At 32.2% G+C, this 18,682-nt stretch overlaps 2 protein-coding genes across 2 annotated transcripts; both read left to right on the top strand.

Annotated features, from left to right (window-relative positions):
- LOC18604661 (NAP1-related protein 1) lies at positions 1-4,970 on the top strand. The gene is made up of 10 exons (XM_018118017.1): positions 1-301; positions 899-1,021; positions 1,117-1,167; positions 1,346-1,417; positions 1,575-1,685; positions 1,775-1,836; positions 2,284-2,344; positions 2,461-2,517; positions 2,627-2,671; positions 4,465-4,970. The coding sequence occupies exons 1-10, from the start codon at positions 173-175 to the stop codon at positions 4,540-4,542; spliced, it is 789 nt and encodes a 262-aa protein (XP_017973506.1). The 5' UTR covers positions 1-172; the 3' UTR covers positions 4,543-4,970.
- Positions 5,533-7,090, top strand: LOC18604660 (flavonol synthase/flavanone 3-hydroxylase). The gene is given in 3 exon segments (XM_018118016.1): positions 5,533-6,003; positions 6,130-6,451; positions 6,632-7,090. Coding segments are annotated over 3 exon segments (948 nt in total). The 5' UTR covers positions 5,533-5,647; the 3' UTR covers positions 6,902-7,090.

Genomic DNA, 18,682 nt, shown 5'->3' with positions numbered 1-18,682 from the left:
CCCTAGCATTTTGTCCTCTCGCTCTCTCACTTTTCTCTCTAGTAGGTATCAAAGGAGAGAAAATGCTAGGGTTTTAGAGAGAAGAGAAAACAGAGAGAAAGAGAGCACAGGAGAGAGAAAAGGCAAGTTTTAAGGGTTAGGGTTTCCTTTTTTCTTTGTATAAGAAAGAAAAATGGTGGCAGACAAAGGAAAGAAGATGAAACTAGCAGAGAAAGGAGAAGAAGAGAACTCTGAACAAATCGATGGAGACCTCGTCCTTTCCATCGAAAAGCTTCAAGAGATCCAAGACGAGCTTGAAAAGGTCCATTTTTAATTTACATTTTAGTTTCTTATATATATATATATTTATATTTATAATATATCCATGCATATCTATGCTGCTTTTTCTTTTTTGCTTGTTTAGGGTTTATGGGAAAAATTCAGGAATATAAGCTAGCAAAATTTGGATTATTTTTAAATTTTTTTAATTCCTTGTGCTTTGCTGGGATAGTCTTAATTGAACGTTGTTTGAAGTGCCTAAATATTGAATTTGTTTTGAATTCAATTGTGGGTCAATGAGATAAATATTAACAATATTATTTCTGTGATTGTTAAATTCTGTACTTGATCGGCTTTGTTTGTTATTTATATGTTGGATATATCTGAATTTGTTTAGAAAGCTTGAGTCCTTTAATTGTTCTCTGCCGTGTGTCTTAGTGTCCCCCTTGCTTCCTTCAACACTTTTTTTTTTTTTGTGGGGATGGGGGTGGGTTTGCTTCAGGTTGTTATGTTTTTATGTCCTATTGTGGAGAAGGTGATTTATGGATATGTTTGCTTATGAGCTTAACAGTAAAGTGGTCAATCGTTACATGTGGTGTTTCTGTATTTAATTTATTTGTTCTGTTTCGGTATGTTGTAGATCAATGAAGAGGCAAGTGAGAAAGTCTTGGAAGTGGAGCAGAAGTACAATGAGATACGCAAACCCGTCTATGATAAGCGGAATGACATCATCAAATCGATTCCTGATTTCTGGTTAACAGCTGTAAGTGATTCTGTTCTTTTTTATTAATTTAGGGGATTTTTTAAAGCCATCTCCATGTTTAGAGTTTTAATTTGACGTGATTTTTTCACGTGCAGTTCTTGAGTCATCCTGCTCTTGGTGAACTTTTGACTGAAGAGGATCAGAAGGTTTAACTCCCTTCTTTCCCTAACTGGAATTGATTCTGTGCTTATTTTACTTCGCAAAATCGATTTTTGGTTTGAATTTTTTTGAAAGATGTATATGGATGTTTGCCTGTTATATAAATTTAGTTAACTGCTTTCTTATATCTGTATCTTCTTCTTTTCAATTATTATTGCTTGGTAGATATTCAAGCATATTAGCTCGCTTGAAGTGGAGGATTTTAAAGATCTGAAATCTGGATACTCGATTACATTTGTAAGTTCATCTATGTTCCTTTTCTGACCTATTCTTCAGGCAATTGAAATTGCTCTTACTTTCTTTTCTTGTGCTCAAATGTTGGTGGAAGAAAAAGTAGTTCATGCTTTACTCTGTCCTGATGATTTGTTGACTAACTTCTTTTATATGTTTTCAGAACTTCAATCCCAATCCATATTTTGAAGATACAAAGCTTACGAAGACCTTTACCTTCCTTGATGAGGGAACCAAAATTACTGCCACCCAAATCAAGTGGAAAGAGGGCATGGTGAGGGCTTCTCCTCTTTTGATGTCTAATCATCTGCTTGTTATATATTTCTTTGGATGTAGTAATTAATTACTTCCGTTAATGTGAAGGGCTTGCCAAATGGAGTTAACCATGAGAAGAAAGGAAACAAGCGACAATTTGCCGAAGAAAGGTTTGTTTATCATACCTGCAATCAATTATGACTCAGGTTCAGGACTTCAGCAATAACATAAAAATTCACTTCTTGTATTTTAGCCTAGCTTTTTTTAAGAATCTCATATTTGTACGAGTCATTTTCCTTCTGTTTTATTGAGCCAAACCTTGTTTGATTGAGTGTCCTTTTTGGTCTAGACAAATGAACATTTAACATAGATTATGTATTCCTTAGCCCTGGTCGAGTAGAGCATATCTATTGCAATTTCTTGGCAAATACTGTATAGTGTGCATATAAATGGTATATATGTATGCATATTTTTTTAATTTGTTATAAGTTGCATTATAACTACTACATAATGTTTGCATCCATCCATGCTAGTGTCTTGTATTTGATTCTTCATTTCTCACTCTGTCACTGCAAATCAGCTCTATATTCTGCTAAATTTCTTACCCATGAATGCAGCTTCTTTACCTGGTTTACCGATGCTCAGCAGAAAGATGATATGGATGAGATTCATGATGAGGTAATTTCTGTGTGCATTTATTATTCTATCTGGAGTTTTATGTTTTTTTTCTCATTCTGTTATTTACTCATTTAGTAACAAAGCTGATCTAATTTTTCACATGTTAAACATTACAGGTAGCGGAGATTATCAAGGAGGATTTATGGCCCAATCCTCTCACTTATTTTAACAATGTAATATATTTTTCTTCTGGAATTTTCTCCTGATTTTGTTATATACTTGTTGCCTAAGATCATGTTTTGCTTCCCTTGCTAATTGTTATTGGTAATTTCTTTGATGAAGGAGGCTGACGAAGAGGATTTTGATGGTGAAGAAGGTGATGAAGAGGTACATGGATCTTTTTAGTTTTTCTTAGAAACTTAATACTCTCTTTTTGTGTGCATTTTACTAGAAGTGTTTCTTTGGAGAAAAAATATGCATGGCTTTAGGTTTTGTGGTCGTTATTTTAATGTTCTTTGTGATTCTTATCACCAAAGGTTGAGCACTTTGTCCAATTTTGTGCTAGACCTCACTTCATATTGTCATTTCGAGATGGAAGATGTTTGGGAGAAGTATATTTACTGGAGTTTTGCTTGCATTTCAAATGTGAATTTATTTATTTTACCAGGGATGGTAAAAACGAAACTGTGAACATAGATGGATGGTAATTACTAGGGTTTTAAGGGTTTATCAAATGGTTCAAAAGGATGAATCCTTTGACTTCAAAGTATATGTTGATGAGGATTTAACTTTTCATTTCCTTTTGCTGCGGTGGTTATCAATTATGGTGACACGTGTAAGATACTTTCGTTAGTACTTGCTGTATACGTTTCTTACATTTGCCTTGTGTGGCTTTGTTATTCATAGTTAAATCTGGTTCTTGTAATAAGCATATGCTACTTAGATGTGTTTGTAGATGCTGTATTACACAAGACGATCTATTTGAAGTTGTAAATAACGATTCTTTTCTTTACAATAGCAGTATATTAACCCGAGTGCTCTTACTACTTTACTATGTAGTGGATGCTGGAAGCTGCTGGTTTCTTTTGATAAAAATCTTATAATGTTGATACTAAGTGTGGCAGAAGTAACCAATTGGCATCATGTAAATATATTAGCATGCCAATATTTGTCATATTAATCCTGGAGAATCCCTCTGAAACAGGATTGTAAGAGGAGCTTGGATTGTGTTTCTATTTCTTAACACACTGTTCTACAGTTTGGTCTTAAAATACTTAGAGTGCCTCATAGACACATTTGGGCAAGCGTCTTATCCTACTGATGTAAATCAGTGGGATTGGATATGTGGTTTTTGTCTTGTATGCGTGCATGCCTTTTAGATTCTCTTGCATCAGTTTAGCACTAGAACTCTTCACCCAGTTCAGCATGGTTGTAATCTTACATTGGATGAAGCACTTTGAGATTGCGGGTGGTGGGTATCTCATAATATAATTTGTGATGCTTAAGGTAATTGTTTGGAATGCATGTCCTGTAGAGAAAGTTTAGTCGAGAGATGAATGATCATGGACCAAATTAAAGATTCATATTTCAGAATGAAGATACTAATAGTTTGGTATGTTGATCTGTGAAGTCCTTGATTTAATGATATTATGAAAGTGGGGGAATGAGGTTGAAATAGTAATAATGAAAATTGCAGTGATTTGAAAAAGCATCGGATGCATTTTCTCTTTATTCTAGGGGAGCCTTACGTCTAGGTATCTGTTTAGATATAGCTCTATTGGAATTAGTAACTGCTTTTAAATTTGTTGAATCTTGTTGGACATAACAACATTATGGTTAAATGCGAATTGGTTAAGTATCTACTCTCTTTAAAGATGGTAAAATTTCAGACACAAACATTACACTCATCATGGTGATGCATTATTTGTTTATATCATTGTTTATACACACATTCTTAAGTCAGATGGAATCTGTTTGTACTTGCATAATTAGACATCTTTCTTTCTGATGGTATCAATTTTGTTTGAAGTTTGCAGCAAGCACCCTTATGTGGAATAGTACATTTACTGTTAAGCCATACTCATTGCCTAAGAGATGGAATTTTGTTGGTGGACTCTGTTAAATTACAGGCAAAATATGTTTCTGCTGTATCTTGTTCTCTTATATTTGTTCATTGACAGGGAAAAGATGACGATGACTCTGATGATGACGATGATCCAGACGATGAGGATGATGATGATGGTGACGATGATAACTAAAATCACTTATGGCCTTAATTATATCAGTTGCTTGCCTTGGTTTGGTAAGAACTTGTGTAAAGTTGTCTCGTAGTGGTTGCTAAGTAAGGTAATGGGGAGGATAACCATCTTTAAGATAGCTTTCTCTGCTGTATAAGCAACTGGCATTATTGTCAGCATAGCTCTGACTCATTTCTTTTTGCCTTATCTCTCTTCTACCAATTTGATCTTTTTCTGTGTTTTTGTTTTTCTGGTTTACTCCCTGACGGTGACATGGAAGTTGCTACATGATATTGGAATGCTGTCTTTTTTATCTATAGTTTTTGTTAAAACTCTGTTAATTAGAAGAGAGTTAAATTATATTGTGGTATGTAAAATGCAGAATAGATTGTAGTTGTTGGCATTGAGCTGACATCTCTATGAATTCAGCCCTGTTTAGTGATTGTTTCTATAATCCAAGTGTTGTTCGCGATTAAGGTTGTTAGAATGATCAGGGGTAGCTGGGGGTTACCATTTTGTTGGGCAAAAATACTGGGAGTTGGACAAACATGCTATCCTCCCCTCCCCTTCTCTCTCTCAGGGTTCCACGCTCGCGTCTGCTTAGCAGAAAGAGTATAACGAAAGGAAGGTAAGGTATCAGAATCATTGGTGGGAACTTGGAAGTAAAATTGGTCCTAAGAGTGGATGTTCCAGACCCCATTTATCAAATCAAACAATGCTTTCTCCCATCTGCCTTGTCAACAAATAGTCAGTTGTTATTGTTTCATTCATCAGCTCTCTTCCAATCATTTTGTTCAAGAAAAAAGGAATCTGGTCCACTCACTCCAATGTACAGCTTCAAAAAGGCAAAGCCGGTGGTGAATTATTGCAAGCATGTCGGCAAAGAATTGGAGTTTACTTGAATGCTTACATTATTGTTCTTTTGGTTTTGGAAAGTTTTTCTCTTTAATTTTATAAACATTTTGATTTTAATATATTTTATATTGAAGTTCCAAAACACAAAAAAAAAAAAAAAAAACTGATGATAAAAATAAAACAAAATTGAACGTAAAGGAGAATATGACAAAAACATGACAGGGCCTCGGTTCAAAAGGGAACCTTGAAGCTAGTTGGAATAAACCTTGGCATGGCTGATCCTCGCATTCCCACTGTAGATCTCTCGCCTTTCTTTACAGAAGATGATGAGGACGGCAAGAAGAAGGCCATGGAAGTCATTTCCAAGGCTTGCTCCGAGCATGGTTTCTTCCAAATTGTGAACCATGGCGTGCCCATGGAGTCGCTGCAACGGGCGCTTGAGCTCTCCAGGATTTTCTTGGAGTACCCAGCTGAAGAGAAGCTCAAAAGTAGTTCAGCGTCTGATGCACCTCTTCCGGCAGGATACAACACGCGCCCTCAACACTCGCCTGACAAGAATGAGTATCTACTGATGCTTCCACCGGGGTCTAGCTTCAATGTTTTCCCTGATAACCCATCTGAATTCAAGTATGTTTTTCTCTTTGCTCTTTCATTCTTGGTTATGTTTTTAACAAAACATTTTCCTTCTTTCAACCCTGTTCACGAAATATTTAACAAAAATAGCTAAATCATTCGCTTCTTCGTCTCCGCTAGGGAAGTTTTGGAAGATGTTTTCTCCAACTTGACCAAAACAGGTCTGCTTGTAGAGAGCATTGTGAATCAGTGCTTGGGTCTCCCTCTCAACTTCCTCAAAGAATTCAATAATGATAGGAGCTGGGATTTAATGGTAGCACTTCGTTACTTTCCAGCTACTGAAACTGAGAACAATGGATTAGCAGAACATGAAGATTCCAATTGCATCAGCTTCGTGTTCTAGGACGAAGCTGGTGGTCTACAAGTTTGCCAGGACGGGGAATGGATTCCTGTAATCCCTACAGAAGGCACATTAGTGGTCAACATAAGCGATGTTATTCAGGTACAACATTACTTATCCTTTTCAATGTTATTCCCTCTCAGTTTTCCAGCTTTTGATCAATTCAAGTTACCGTATAAGATTAGGCTTGCCATTTTCAACCTTGAGAGCTGGCATATAATTCCAAAAATGAATTTGTAATTGTTGATTGACTCTTTTGGTCCTGGAAACATTTTGGCAAAGGTGTTGAGCAACAATAAATTCAAGAGCGCAACTCACAGAGTGGTGAGGCCTAAAGGGAGAAGCCGCTACTCGTTGGCCTTCTTCTATAACTTGCAGGGAGACAAATGGGTTGAACCACTGCCACAGTTCACTAAAGACATTGGAGAAGCACCCAAGTACAGAGGGTTCCACTACAAGGAGTACCTGCAGTTGAGAGTGAGGAATAAGACTCATCCCCCAGCTAGACCTGGGGATGAAATTCGCATCACCCATTATAAAATTAATACCTAGCTAACTGCAACCCCACTTATATATCCATCCATGTTCATTCTGCAATGATCTTTCCAATTTGCATTGCCTAGGGAATACAACTTGGAAATGTGAAATGTGGACATTGTGTGATGTTTTCATCTGGCATGTACAATGTTTCGATTTGGAAAAGTAAGATTTGTGTCATATCCCTTGGCACAAATTTCATCATCTGCAAATTTCATTAACCATGGTTCTTTAAATCAAAACACATAGATTTACATACATATAGTAAACCAAATCTAAATCCACAGCTCCAAACACACATAGCAACAAAACTAGTTAAAAAAACAATTATGAATCACAATAACCTTGTGACTTGTGACAATCTGTCTACACTTTAAGAATGAGTTTGTGTTATGAACCAATGAATAACAATCAACAAACTCAAATATTTGTCTGTAAGCGAGGGGGATCTTGAAGAATTGATTCCTTCCCTAGCATATATATATATATATATATATATATGTATTTTTCATTGCTTTTCCAAATGGATTACATTTATTGTCCGTGTTCCCAAGTTGACAGCCCAACAAATTAATTTAGAATAAATCAGCGGTTAGTATTAGTTAAAGTCTCAACATCGTGGGCTTAATGGCGACAATTAAAAGCTTATGGACTTTTTTTTTTTCTTTTTACCTTATTGCATGTTAAAGAAAATATACTATACGGAAAGTTGAAATTAAGAGTAAATTACATCCATGAACCCTAAGGTGTAAGTCGCATATTATTTTGATCTTTACAGATAAAAAACTGACTTATCGATCCTTATATTTTTAATGTCATAATGAAAAATCCTTTTGTTAGCCTAACTGTTAATTGACAGCACATGACACCTAATATGTCAGCTGACATGTACAAAAATGTTGAAAATATTTATTTAATTTTAATACATCTTTAGTCCCTAAAATTTGGATTGCATAACAAATTAGTCTCTATTGATCAAAACAGATAAATATTCTTTTTAAATTTGATTTTTTTTATACTTTGTTAGCTTTTTAAGTTTTACTTTTAATCTTTTATATTGATTCTTTTTTTTTTTCAAATGTTATTGGGGTTTTTTACATTTTGTACACACACATAATAATAATATAGATTTTACAAAAAAAATTAATATTATAATTTAAATTTGTTTTATTAAAAGATGATATTGTAAATAATAATTCACTAATAAATACTATTACTAAAAGGAGAATTGGATAAATCTTTTATTATAATTTTAATTAAATTTCATTAAAAATTAATAGATTGGTTTTGAACTTACTTTTGACATTTTGTCTAGTTTTTTGGAGTTTTTTTTAAATAATATTTTTCATCAATTCATTTTGGCATTATTAGTAAATTATTATTTATAACAATATCTTTTATAAATAAATTTACATTATAATATTATTTATATATATTATTGTTATTATTATTACCATAAAAAATTTAACTCGAATATAAAAATCTTAAATAACACTTAGAAAATGATTAAACCCAAGATAAAAAGTCAAAGTAAGATTTAAAAAATTATTAATCTAATACTAAAGAATCAAATGTTAAAAAAAATATTTATTTAAATCTTTTTAAATAATTCAAGAACTTTTTTAAATATTATGTCTTACTATTTTCAATTAGTTTTTTTTTTATATATATATATTATGAATCTTCTTGAAATCTGTTCATCTATCCATTTTTGTGTCAAAATTAATTGTTAAATTCTGTAAATTGGATTTTGCTTTTCTTCGTTGAGACTATAATTAGCTGTTGTGGGAAGGGTTCAAATGTTTGGCTTATTGATCAATGTGCATTCTTCTCATTTTATTTTGTAGGTATCAACATTTTAATTGCATCTTATTTTGATGGATCAGGTTATTATTACAAATTAAGTTTATTTTCCTTTTCCCAATTTCTTTATGTTTTGTTTGTGATTTTCCTTTTTATAAAAGAATTTTGATTTCTTGGTACTGTTTGAATAAATCTCATCGGCAATGGAAGGAAATGCTCATGTTCCAAAGCAATAAATTAGGACCCATATGAAAGGAGTATATTTTGGATTATTCTAATAATTGCATCAAATATCAAATTTAGCAAAGTCTCATTAAATGCTATCAAACTAAAAAAATAAAAAAGAAGAATGAAAAACACTTTTTTGATGAATAGGAAATTTGGGAGGTCCTAAAGAATTGTTATAGGAACAAAACTCTGGTTACAATGTAAGTTTCTTTAAAAATCAGTAGAGGAAGGTAAAAAATGATATGTTGGCTCTTTTGAATGAGTTTTTTTATTCTTATTGCTTTGATGATAAGGATCAATTCCATTTTTATTTCATTGATTCCAAAACGTCCTAACTAGGAGGGGCTTAACAACTATTGACCTATAAGTCATGTGGGGAGCTTATGCAAATTGGTTGAGAAGGTTCTTATCAAGCGATTGAGACATGTTGTTGGTGGAGTCATTACGCAGAATCAGTTTGCTTTTACAAAAGGAAGATAAATTTTTAACTGTCTTTTGGTGGCGAACAAGATTATTGATTTTGATTAGCTCAAGAAAAATGGACGAGCTGGTGTGTTTCTTAAGGTTGACTTCGAGAAGGCCTTTGATAGTGCTGACTAGCTTCCTCAACTTGGTCATGGACAAAATGAGGTTTGGTCTTAAATGGCAAAAGAGGATGAGAACCTGCATCTCCTCAACATCGGTGTCTATTTTTGTTAATGGCACTCCACCCAGTAATTCAAGATGCGAAACAGTCTTTGTCAAGGCTATCTTCTCTCTCCCTTCTTATTACATGGTCGTAGAAGCCTTAGGTGCTATCATTAATAAGGCTGTCTCTTTAGGCTTGTGACATGGAATGGCAATTGGGAGTAATGGTTTTGTTAGCTTTATCAAGTTTAAAATTATTATAGTTTTGAAATGACAAAAGTGATCAAAATTGCTTCAATGATCTTTGAACTTTCTTGAGTGATCCTTGAACATGTTTGAATGATTTTTGAAGTTGTTTGAAAATGTTTTTGAACTTAATTTATTAATGTTAAGAATTCTCATACATTTGCTTTTGAAGTGCATAAGTGTTTCCATGTGAAAAATAATCAAAACTGCTTAAATGATCTTTGAACTTATTTGAATAATTTTTAAAGTTGTTTGAATAGTTTTTAAACTTTTTAAAATAAGTTTTGAAGTGCTTAAATGTTTCCATGTGAAAAGTTTCAAAATTATTTGAATGATTTTGAAAATTGCTTTAATGATTTTTGAACTTGTTTGAATAGCTTTTAAACTTGTTTAAATTAGTTTTAAACCTCCATTGCATTTGATTTTGAAATGTCCAAGTATTTGGCATCAAATTGGGTTCAAAAAGAAGAATTTTTTATATTTTAAGCTACAAGTATCGATCCTTTGGTCAAAAGTATCGATACATTTAAAATAGAATGGTTTTGCCAAAAATGTATGGATACATTTCAAAATGTATTGATACATATGTATTAGTACATTCCAAAATGTATCAATACATTTGGTCCAAAACTAGCCGTTACACACAAAAATCAAAGGAAAAACGGCTATTTTCTTCACCAAACCTTCTCCAACAGCTCCAAAGCTTCTCTAACAATAAAAAGCACTTCTCCAACACATTTACAAGGTTAGAAGAGTGGAGAAAAACATTATTTGATCAAAAATCAAATTATATGAAGAAAAACAAGAAAAAAAAGAGAGAAACCAAGCTAGAGCAAGCAATTCATATTCTTCTACCAAGCTTTTAACCTTTTTTGTGCTATAATTCCTTTGTGTCTTCATTCCCATATTTTGTAATCATTTTATTTCATCACACTCTTCCTACATTGTACTTACTTAGCAAAACCCACTTTCTAGAGGTATCCTTACTATTCAATTGTAAGAGAGAAAAGGTTGTGCTTGATCCATAAAAGGCATTGTATTGAGAGGTTGTGCTTGATCCTTGAAAGGTATTGTAAAGGTTATGCTTGAGCCTTAAAAAGTATTTTTTATAGTGGATTTGAAATTCCTTAGTCAGCTAAGGGAGAGGACGTAGGCACGAAAGCCGAACCTTTATAAAAATATTGTGTCTTCTCTCTTTATTTTTCACTTCTTGAATTTATGCATTTACATTAAAAATTTATCAAATTTGCTCTTAACTTGTTTATCTTTAATTTACTCTTCAAATTATTATTGATACATCTTGATTGGAAAACAAATTTATGAAAATTATTTTTAACCTGACTTGATTGGAAGCTTGTGAAAATTTTACACTAGTGCATTTTGCCTTAAAGAGTTTGAAAATTTATTTTCAACTTGTTTGGTCATTACTTTGCTTAAATTACTTTTGGCATGTTTTAAAGTGAAAACAAATTTGTGAAACTTGTTTTCAAAGTTGTTTTCATAAAAAGTTTAAATTTGTTGAAAAGAATTTTAAAAATCCAATTCACCCCACTTTTGGATATTTTTCTTATTATTATAGAGCTAACACTTCTTACAAGTTTGGTTGTATCCCATCTTCTTTTCGCTGATAATACTATGTTATTTTGTGAGCCAAATTTTGATAATTTGCTTTGTTTTTAGAGAATTTTATATTGCTTTCGATTGATTTCAGGTTTGAAAACCAACTTTAATAAAAGTAATTTGTATGGTATTGGTGTTGAGAGCCATATTCTTGAGGGGTGGGCTTAAAGGATTGCTTGTAAGACCGGCATTCTCCTTACTACCAATCTTCCATTGCCTCTTGGAATGAAACTTGGGTCTAGAGCCTCATGGAGACCTATTGTGGAAAATTTTGAATTGTGCCTTGCTAGGTGGAAAGCAAATCACCTTTCAATTAGTGGTAAAGTTACTCTTATTAGGTTTGTTTTATATAGTTTCTTGATTTATTTTATGTCCCTGTTTAAGATTCCTTCTAGAATCAAGGAAGAACTCGATAAAATCCAAATACAATTTTTATGGAATGGAGCCAACTTTGGTAGGAAAATCCATTATGTTGATTGGACTTTGATTTGCAACTACAAGGAAAACGAAGGTTCAGGCCTTCTTGATATTCATATTAAAAACACAACTTATTAAATAAATGAATATGGTGTTTTGGGGAAGATAAGGTAAACCCTTGGAGGAAAATTATTATTGAGAAAAATAATATGAATTTGAACTATTTGTCGCCAATTTGTCTTGTCATCATAAATATGTCCATGATTTGGAAGAATATTGTGAGCACCCTTTTTCAACTAGTCACATTCTGCATCAGGTTAGAGCTAGCATTAGTATGATTCTCGGGAAAGGTGATAGTATTAGTTTTTGGTATGATGAATGGGTGGAGAATCTACCTCTCAATGTTGCCTTCGATGTACTTTTGCTTTGTCTACTAATAATAACAGTATCTTGGTTGATTTTGATGACTAGTGATACTTGGTAGTGGAATATTCTTTCAAGGAGAATGATATTTGACTGGGAAAAAGAATAGAGGCAAAATTTGATGACGGTCATTGGGAATTTCTACCTTATTAAGGATTTACTAGACAAATTCATATGGAAAAGGAGCTCTAGTGGTCTTTACTCGACTAATTCTTTCTGCAGATCAGATGTTTGTATTTCTAGAGGTGAACAGATTTTTTGGAATATGGTTTGGTCTAATCTCACCCTTAAAGTTAAGGTCTTTTGTTGGCGAGTCTTGAAAGGAATGGGTCGTCCGGTTGATTTTTTATAGGTTTACAACAATTGATTCTCTTTATTGCTATTCCCTGCAGTTGATTCTTTGCTCTTTGATTTGTTTTTTTCTTATTTCTGTTTTGTCTTTTCTTTTTTTTTAGTTGTCTGTTGGTGTCTTTGGATTGTTGGGATTTTGTTGATGTTGTTTAGATTTTGTTATCCCTTGGGAGGTATCTAGCTTTGTTGTGCATTTGTGAATGATTTGTTGTTGCAAGCTTTTAACTCATGCTTTTATTGTTTATGTTTAGGAAGGATCTCATGGCTTTGTTGTAAAACCCGACCCTATAAACACATGTCATGACATACATGCACTGAGTAGCATGTTATTATGCTAGGAAAGTCCTAAGAATAGACGAAATACGGTATTATACCTAACCGTACACTTGAGTTGATTTAATCTCGAACTAGTTCAAATAGGAATCGTAAGATGAAATTTAATATTTTACAGTTCAAGAATGATTAAAAATGATTGTTCGGAGTTCGAGGGTTCATTTGGAGAAAATTTAAAATTTTGATGTTCAGGGGTAAAATTTTATTTTGCCACTTAAGATAATAATTTGATCATGGAGTGAAATTTTTTACCAAGATTAACTATTTGGAATATAATTTAATGATAGGAAGTGAAAAAGTTTAATTCTGGTGATTTTTGGAGTGTAGGGGCAAAATCGTAATTTTACCACTCGAGGATAAAATTTGAGATTTTGAGAGAATTTAGATCAAATTTGACAAATTTGAGAATGGTTTGAGTATAAGGGATGAAAAATATGTCTATGGGTAATTTTTCAGTTTTTGGGGCAAAAATGTAATTTTTCACTTTTATGGGGGGCAAGAGTGTAAATTTTAAAAATTACTCCACCAAGACTTTGGATAAGTCTGAGAATTTTATCTAAGCTATGGATATGTGGGACAAGTGTATGGTGAAAATTTGGAAACAAATGGATGAAATTTTAAAAAAGGGCCAATGGAAAAGTGACACATGACACTTTTTAATGATTTAATATTATTTTAATGAAAAGTCAGCCCATTTAAACCCCATATTAAGTAATGGCCGGCCATAAGGAAAGAACAAGAGAGAAAATAGAGAGGAAAGGAAGAAAAGAGAGAAACAAAGGAAAACTAGAAAATTCAAAGGGAAAATCACGTTTTTCGTCTGTTTACGCGTCTAACGGTAAGATTTTTCAACTTTAGCTTGATTTTTACCTTTTTTATACCTTTGTTTCCATTTAGCATGCTTGAGGAGAGAGATCAAAAAGTGATATCAAGGGATGGATGAAATTCTAGGAGAGAGAAATTGAAATTTTTAGGTTTTGATTTTTAGTTAAATTGATAGTTTTAGTTAGTTAAATGTGTATAGAAATCAAATTGGGCAAGAAAGCATGAAATTTTCACAATACCCACCCTTGGCTGAATCTTCAATGATGTACAATGATGATGAATTGATTTTTATTCTAAGAGAAATGAAGAGAAAATGATGAAAAATGGTTAAATGTGATAGAAAAATAAAGTAGAAAATTAACCGAGTAAATGTCCCATTTTTTGACTGAATTTTTCAAGGAGGAAAGTGAACTGATTTTGGTGATTTTAGAAGGTTATTGGCTGATATTTAATGGTTAGAAATGTTGTGGAGAAAATGGGACAATTTAGAGCTAAAATGGAGCGCGTTAGCAATTTAACAGGTAAAGTGCCAAAAACAGGTTAATACCGCGTTTAAGCCGTTTTAGGCTATTGCATTTCATACCATGCATTAGTATAGGATTTAAGTAAATTATATAGTGATTTAGCATCAATGTGGTGAATTGTGTAAATTTTGTAATGTGTTTTGGAGGATAGCCTTCTAGTAAAGGCAAGGAAGTAATACTCGACGAACAGTGATCGGGGCATCTAAAAGCAGTTAGTTTGTACAAACGGTGAGTAAACCTATTATTATTGTAAATTATCTAGAGTTTGTTTTTAAATGCTCTTTATGTATTTTATGAAATGAAAACAAGATTAAAACCGGATTTTTGATATTTTAGAAATAAATATGACAAATAAAAATATATTGTGTTGATTATGAAATTGAGTAATTGGAGGCTGCCAATTATTTTGAAATATATATTTTCCTATGAATGGCTTATGAAATATGAGTATATGTGGCTATATTTGATAAATTGCATTGAAAATTTATGTAAGCTGTTTTTACTATGCAGGTTGGGAAAATAAATAAAAGTCACGTTATACTGTCAAAATTTTATTAAAATTGGTGGGTATAGTCACTGCAATGACGGGTTTTCGTGGACTGCCTATTAGAGGGACACGGTAAATCCGGTTACATAATTACTCCGATTGTAGAGGCGATGAGGGTAACTCCCGAGATAGTATTAGAACTCACTTCACGTCGAACCCCCACGTGAATGTGTAACTCGGCTAACGCCAAGGAACGACTTGTTTAAAAATAAAAATGTGTTTCATATGTAAATATCATAACTACCTTGGCGGACTCGGTTAGATGCCTCGGTCAAGGTATCCCCGAGGATTAGTTTTGGCTTGAGCCTTGTTTTAATAAAAGTCATAAGCCTTAACAACTATTTTGGTAAATTACAAATATTTGATGGTTTAAGGAATAAATTAAAAACTTTATGAAATGGTTTGTAATTTGTTGTTTAAACTTGCCTCTATGTTACTCGCCTTTAGATATTTATGATAATGCCTGTTTACTCATTGGGATTGTAAAATCTCACCCACCTCCTTTCCAAACATTTCAGGCCTGTAGTAGCTTGTAGATACCCTATTTTGTCGAGTATTCCAGTTGACATCTCTACCTCACAGACAGTAGGTTACTATCACCAACACTTGGTGTATTTAGGGGCCACTTGTCATTGTAATTATTATTGTACATTATAACTTTGTAAATTTTTGTATGTATGAATTTATTTTACTTACACGTGTTTCTATAAATGTTGTTTTATATAAAAATGCTATATTTTTGTCTTTTGATTTACTTAAGCCGGAAACGACTGGTAATTGTTTAAAACAGAATGTTTAAAAACGATTGCTCACAAAAAAAGCAAGAAACTAATATGTAAGCCTTGCGGGGTTTCGATTGGCATTTCAAGTAATGAGTGTCAATCGGGACGTCGCGGCGGTTGTCATGGGCTCGAAGGAGGTTCTGGGTCGTGACATTTGTTGTGACTTTGTCTCTTTTATTCAATATATTTTGCCATTCAAAAAAAGCAAAAGTAAAATATCTTGACCCTTTTAAGTTTTAATCATAATTCTACGCGAATCCATTAATATTCGAAATGGACAATCTATCTTAAACGTTTAAACGACGGTAACAAGTAACATGAAATATCTAAAATACCCCATTTTCCCCTCTTTTTCATTATTTTTCTTTTTCTCAAGTTGACAGACGATGTTCCGTTACGTTGGCCAACCACTTTGGCTGTGGAATGCTAGATCTAGCTAAATCTCTTTAGAAGGAGTGCAATCTGGCTACACTCCCCCAAGGGAGCTTGATCTGGCAGGCGCTAGATTTGGTTCGATCTTGCTAGATCCATGCTCTTCTAAGGGAGTTCGAATGCGAGATCGTAGCAGCGCTCTTTAGATCTAACTGGACTTGGCCAAAGAGTGCCAAACCTAGCTAAAGGTAGGGAGAGAATTTTTTTTTTGGATAAGATTAAAAAATTTTAAAAATAAAAAATTATAATTTCATTATGAAAATATAACTTAAAAGAACAAATAAAAATAAGTTGAAAAAACAACTAAAGAAAGAAAAGAAAGAAAGTATTTAGACAAAAAAAGAAGATGTTATTGAAGTGTGTTTTTACAAATGAAGTGAGGAGCCTATTTATAGGTAAATAACCCTTCATTTAGATCAAATTTACAAGATGAAGATAATACTAATGGATTAGATGGATTAAATCTTAATGTTGGTCCAATTTAAATATAGATAACATAAATGGATATTCACAAAAATATTCATAACACTTCCCTTTGAATATCCATTTTGTTAAGAATATGTCTTGTTAAAACCTTATAAGGAAAGAACTTCATAGAAAAAAATACGAATGAAGGACAAAGAGTACACAATTCTTGTCAAGAATACACTCTTGAAATACTGCTTCATTAAAAATGTTATCAAGTAAAATCCAATGGGAAAAACCTTGATGTAGGAAATGAGTACAGTGCGTATTTCACTCCCGCTGATGACTACATTATAAAGATCTTTAAAACGACGCATTCCAATCTTTCGTACCAATTTTTCAAATGTTACAGTAGAAAGGACTTTGGTGAATAAATCTACTAGATTGTTACTTGAACAAATTTATTGAACACTAATATTACCATTTTCTTCGAGATCATGAGTGAAGAAGAATTTTTTTGGTGAAATATGTTTTTTTCTATTGCCTTTAACTTATCATTCCTTTAACTGGGTTATGCAAGCAATATTATCTTCATATAATGTTGTTAGCATTTCCTTCTTAGTTGACAAGCCACACATTAAGTTACATATCTTAACCAAATACATTCATGAATTGTTAACATTTCTACATGGTAAGAAGAAGTAGCAAATATAGTTTGTTTTATAAAATAATATGAAATAGTTATACTTTTACGTATAAATAAGTAACATGTCTAGGATCGAGCCTTGCATGAATCAGATAAATATTCTACATTTGCATAACCAATTAAATTTGACTTTGATACATTTGAGTAATATAAGCCCATATTCATTGTTCTTTAAAGATATTGAAGCATATGTTTAATTTCATTCTAACGTCTTTGAGTTGAAGAAGAACTATATCTTGCTAATAAATTTATAAAAATTAATATATCATGTCATGATTTACTAACAAGATACATCAGTGCTCCAATTACATTAAGATATAATACTTCAAGTACAAAAAGTTCTTCATCATCCTCACGAGGTCGAAAAAGGTCTTTTTTCACATTTAGTGATCTTACAACTATTTGTTAACTTAATGGATATGCTTTGTCCATATAAAATTGTTTTAGCACTTTTGCTATATAATTTAATTAATGGACAAAATTTCATTTACCAAGTGTTCAATCTGAAGACCTAAATAAGATTTTGCTTTTTTATGATTTTTCATCTCAAATTCTTTCTTTAAGTAATCTACGACTTTTGATAACACTTAGGAAGTTTCAATAATATTGAAGTTATCAACATAAATGACAATTATGACAAATTCATATCTAAATCCTTTTATAAAATATATGAGCATATAAGATTATTTTTATAGTCTTCTTTTAATAAATATTCACTAAAACGATTATACCACATTCGTCTAGATTGCTTTAATTAATATAAAGATTTGTTTAATTTAATTGAATAAATTTCTCGATAATTCAAATTTTATACTTCAGACAAGTTAAATGCTTCAGGGATTTTCATATACATATCATTATCAAGTGAGCCATATAAATAGGCTATAGCTACATTTATTAGACGCATTTTAATCTTCACATTTATTGCTAGACTAGTTAATATAAAATTATAATTGCATCTACCACAAAAGAATATGTCTCTTCATAATCAATATGAGATATTTGGGTAAAATGTTATGCAACAAGCTATGCTTTTATATCATAATCTCATTTTTCTCATTTTGTTTTCGCAAAAGTACCCATTTATATCCCACCGGTTTTATACCATTTGGTGTACAAACTACATGTCTAAATACTTTATGTTTTGTAAGTGAATTCCATCTTGATTGCATCTTTCCACATTGGCCAATTATTTCTATGTCTACATTCATTTCTATGTCTACATTCTTTAATAGATGTACGTTCAAGATCTTCATTTCTTTCATAATATTGAGTGTTATATTATATACAAAAATATCGTCAATCTTTATTTCATTCTGGTTCCATCTTCTCCCTGTTATGACATAATTTATTAAAATTTTTTCATTTTCACTAATTTCAAGTATTTTAATTTCTTCTAAAATTATGTCAATTATGTAAGGAATTTCTTCTAGAGTTTCTGTTTCCTTTTTCTAACCATCTTGAATATTTGCTCATCTTCCTTTCTAAGGATTTTTATCGTTGGAACCGATTGGTTTCCCATGGCTC

Source organism: Theobroma cacao, chromosome 3 (genome assembly GCF_000208745.1).
Source record: "Theobroma cacao cultivar B97-61/B2 chromosome 3, Criollo_cocoa_genome_V2, whole genome shotgun sequence".
Taxonomy (NCBI): domain Eukaryota; kingdom Viridiplantae; phylum Streptophyta; class Magnoliopsida; order Malvales; family Malvaceae; genus Theobroma; species Theobroma cacao.
The sequence above is the reverse complement of the archived record's forward strand: the minus strand, read 5'-3'. Positions and strand labels throughout refer to the sequence as shown.

Excerpts from the sequence above, each read along its gene's own strand:
- LOC18604661 (XM_018118017.1), top strand. The coding sequence starts at position 173 with ATGGTGGCAGACAAAGGAAAGAAGATGAAACTAGCAGAGAAAGGAGAA. Across the intron at positions 302-898 it reads TCCAAGACGAGCTTGAAAAG|ATCAATGAAGAGGCAAGTGA; the intron begins GTCCATTTTTAA and ends GGTATGTTGTAG. Across the intron at positions 1,837-2,283 it reads CGACAATTTGCCGAAGAAAG|CTTCTTTACCTGGTTTACCG; the intron begins GTTTGTTTATCA and ends CCATGAATGCAG.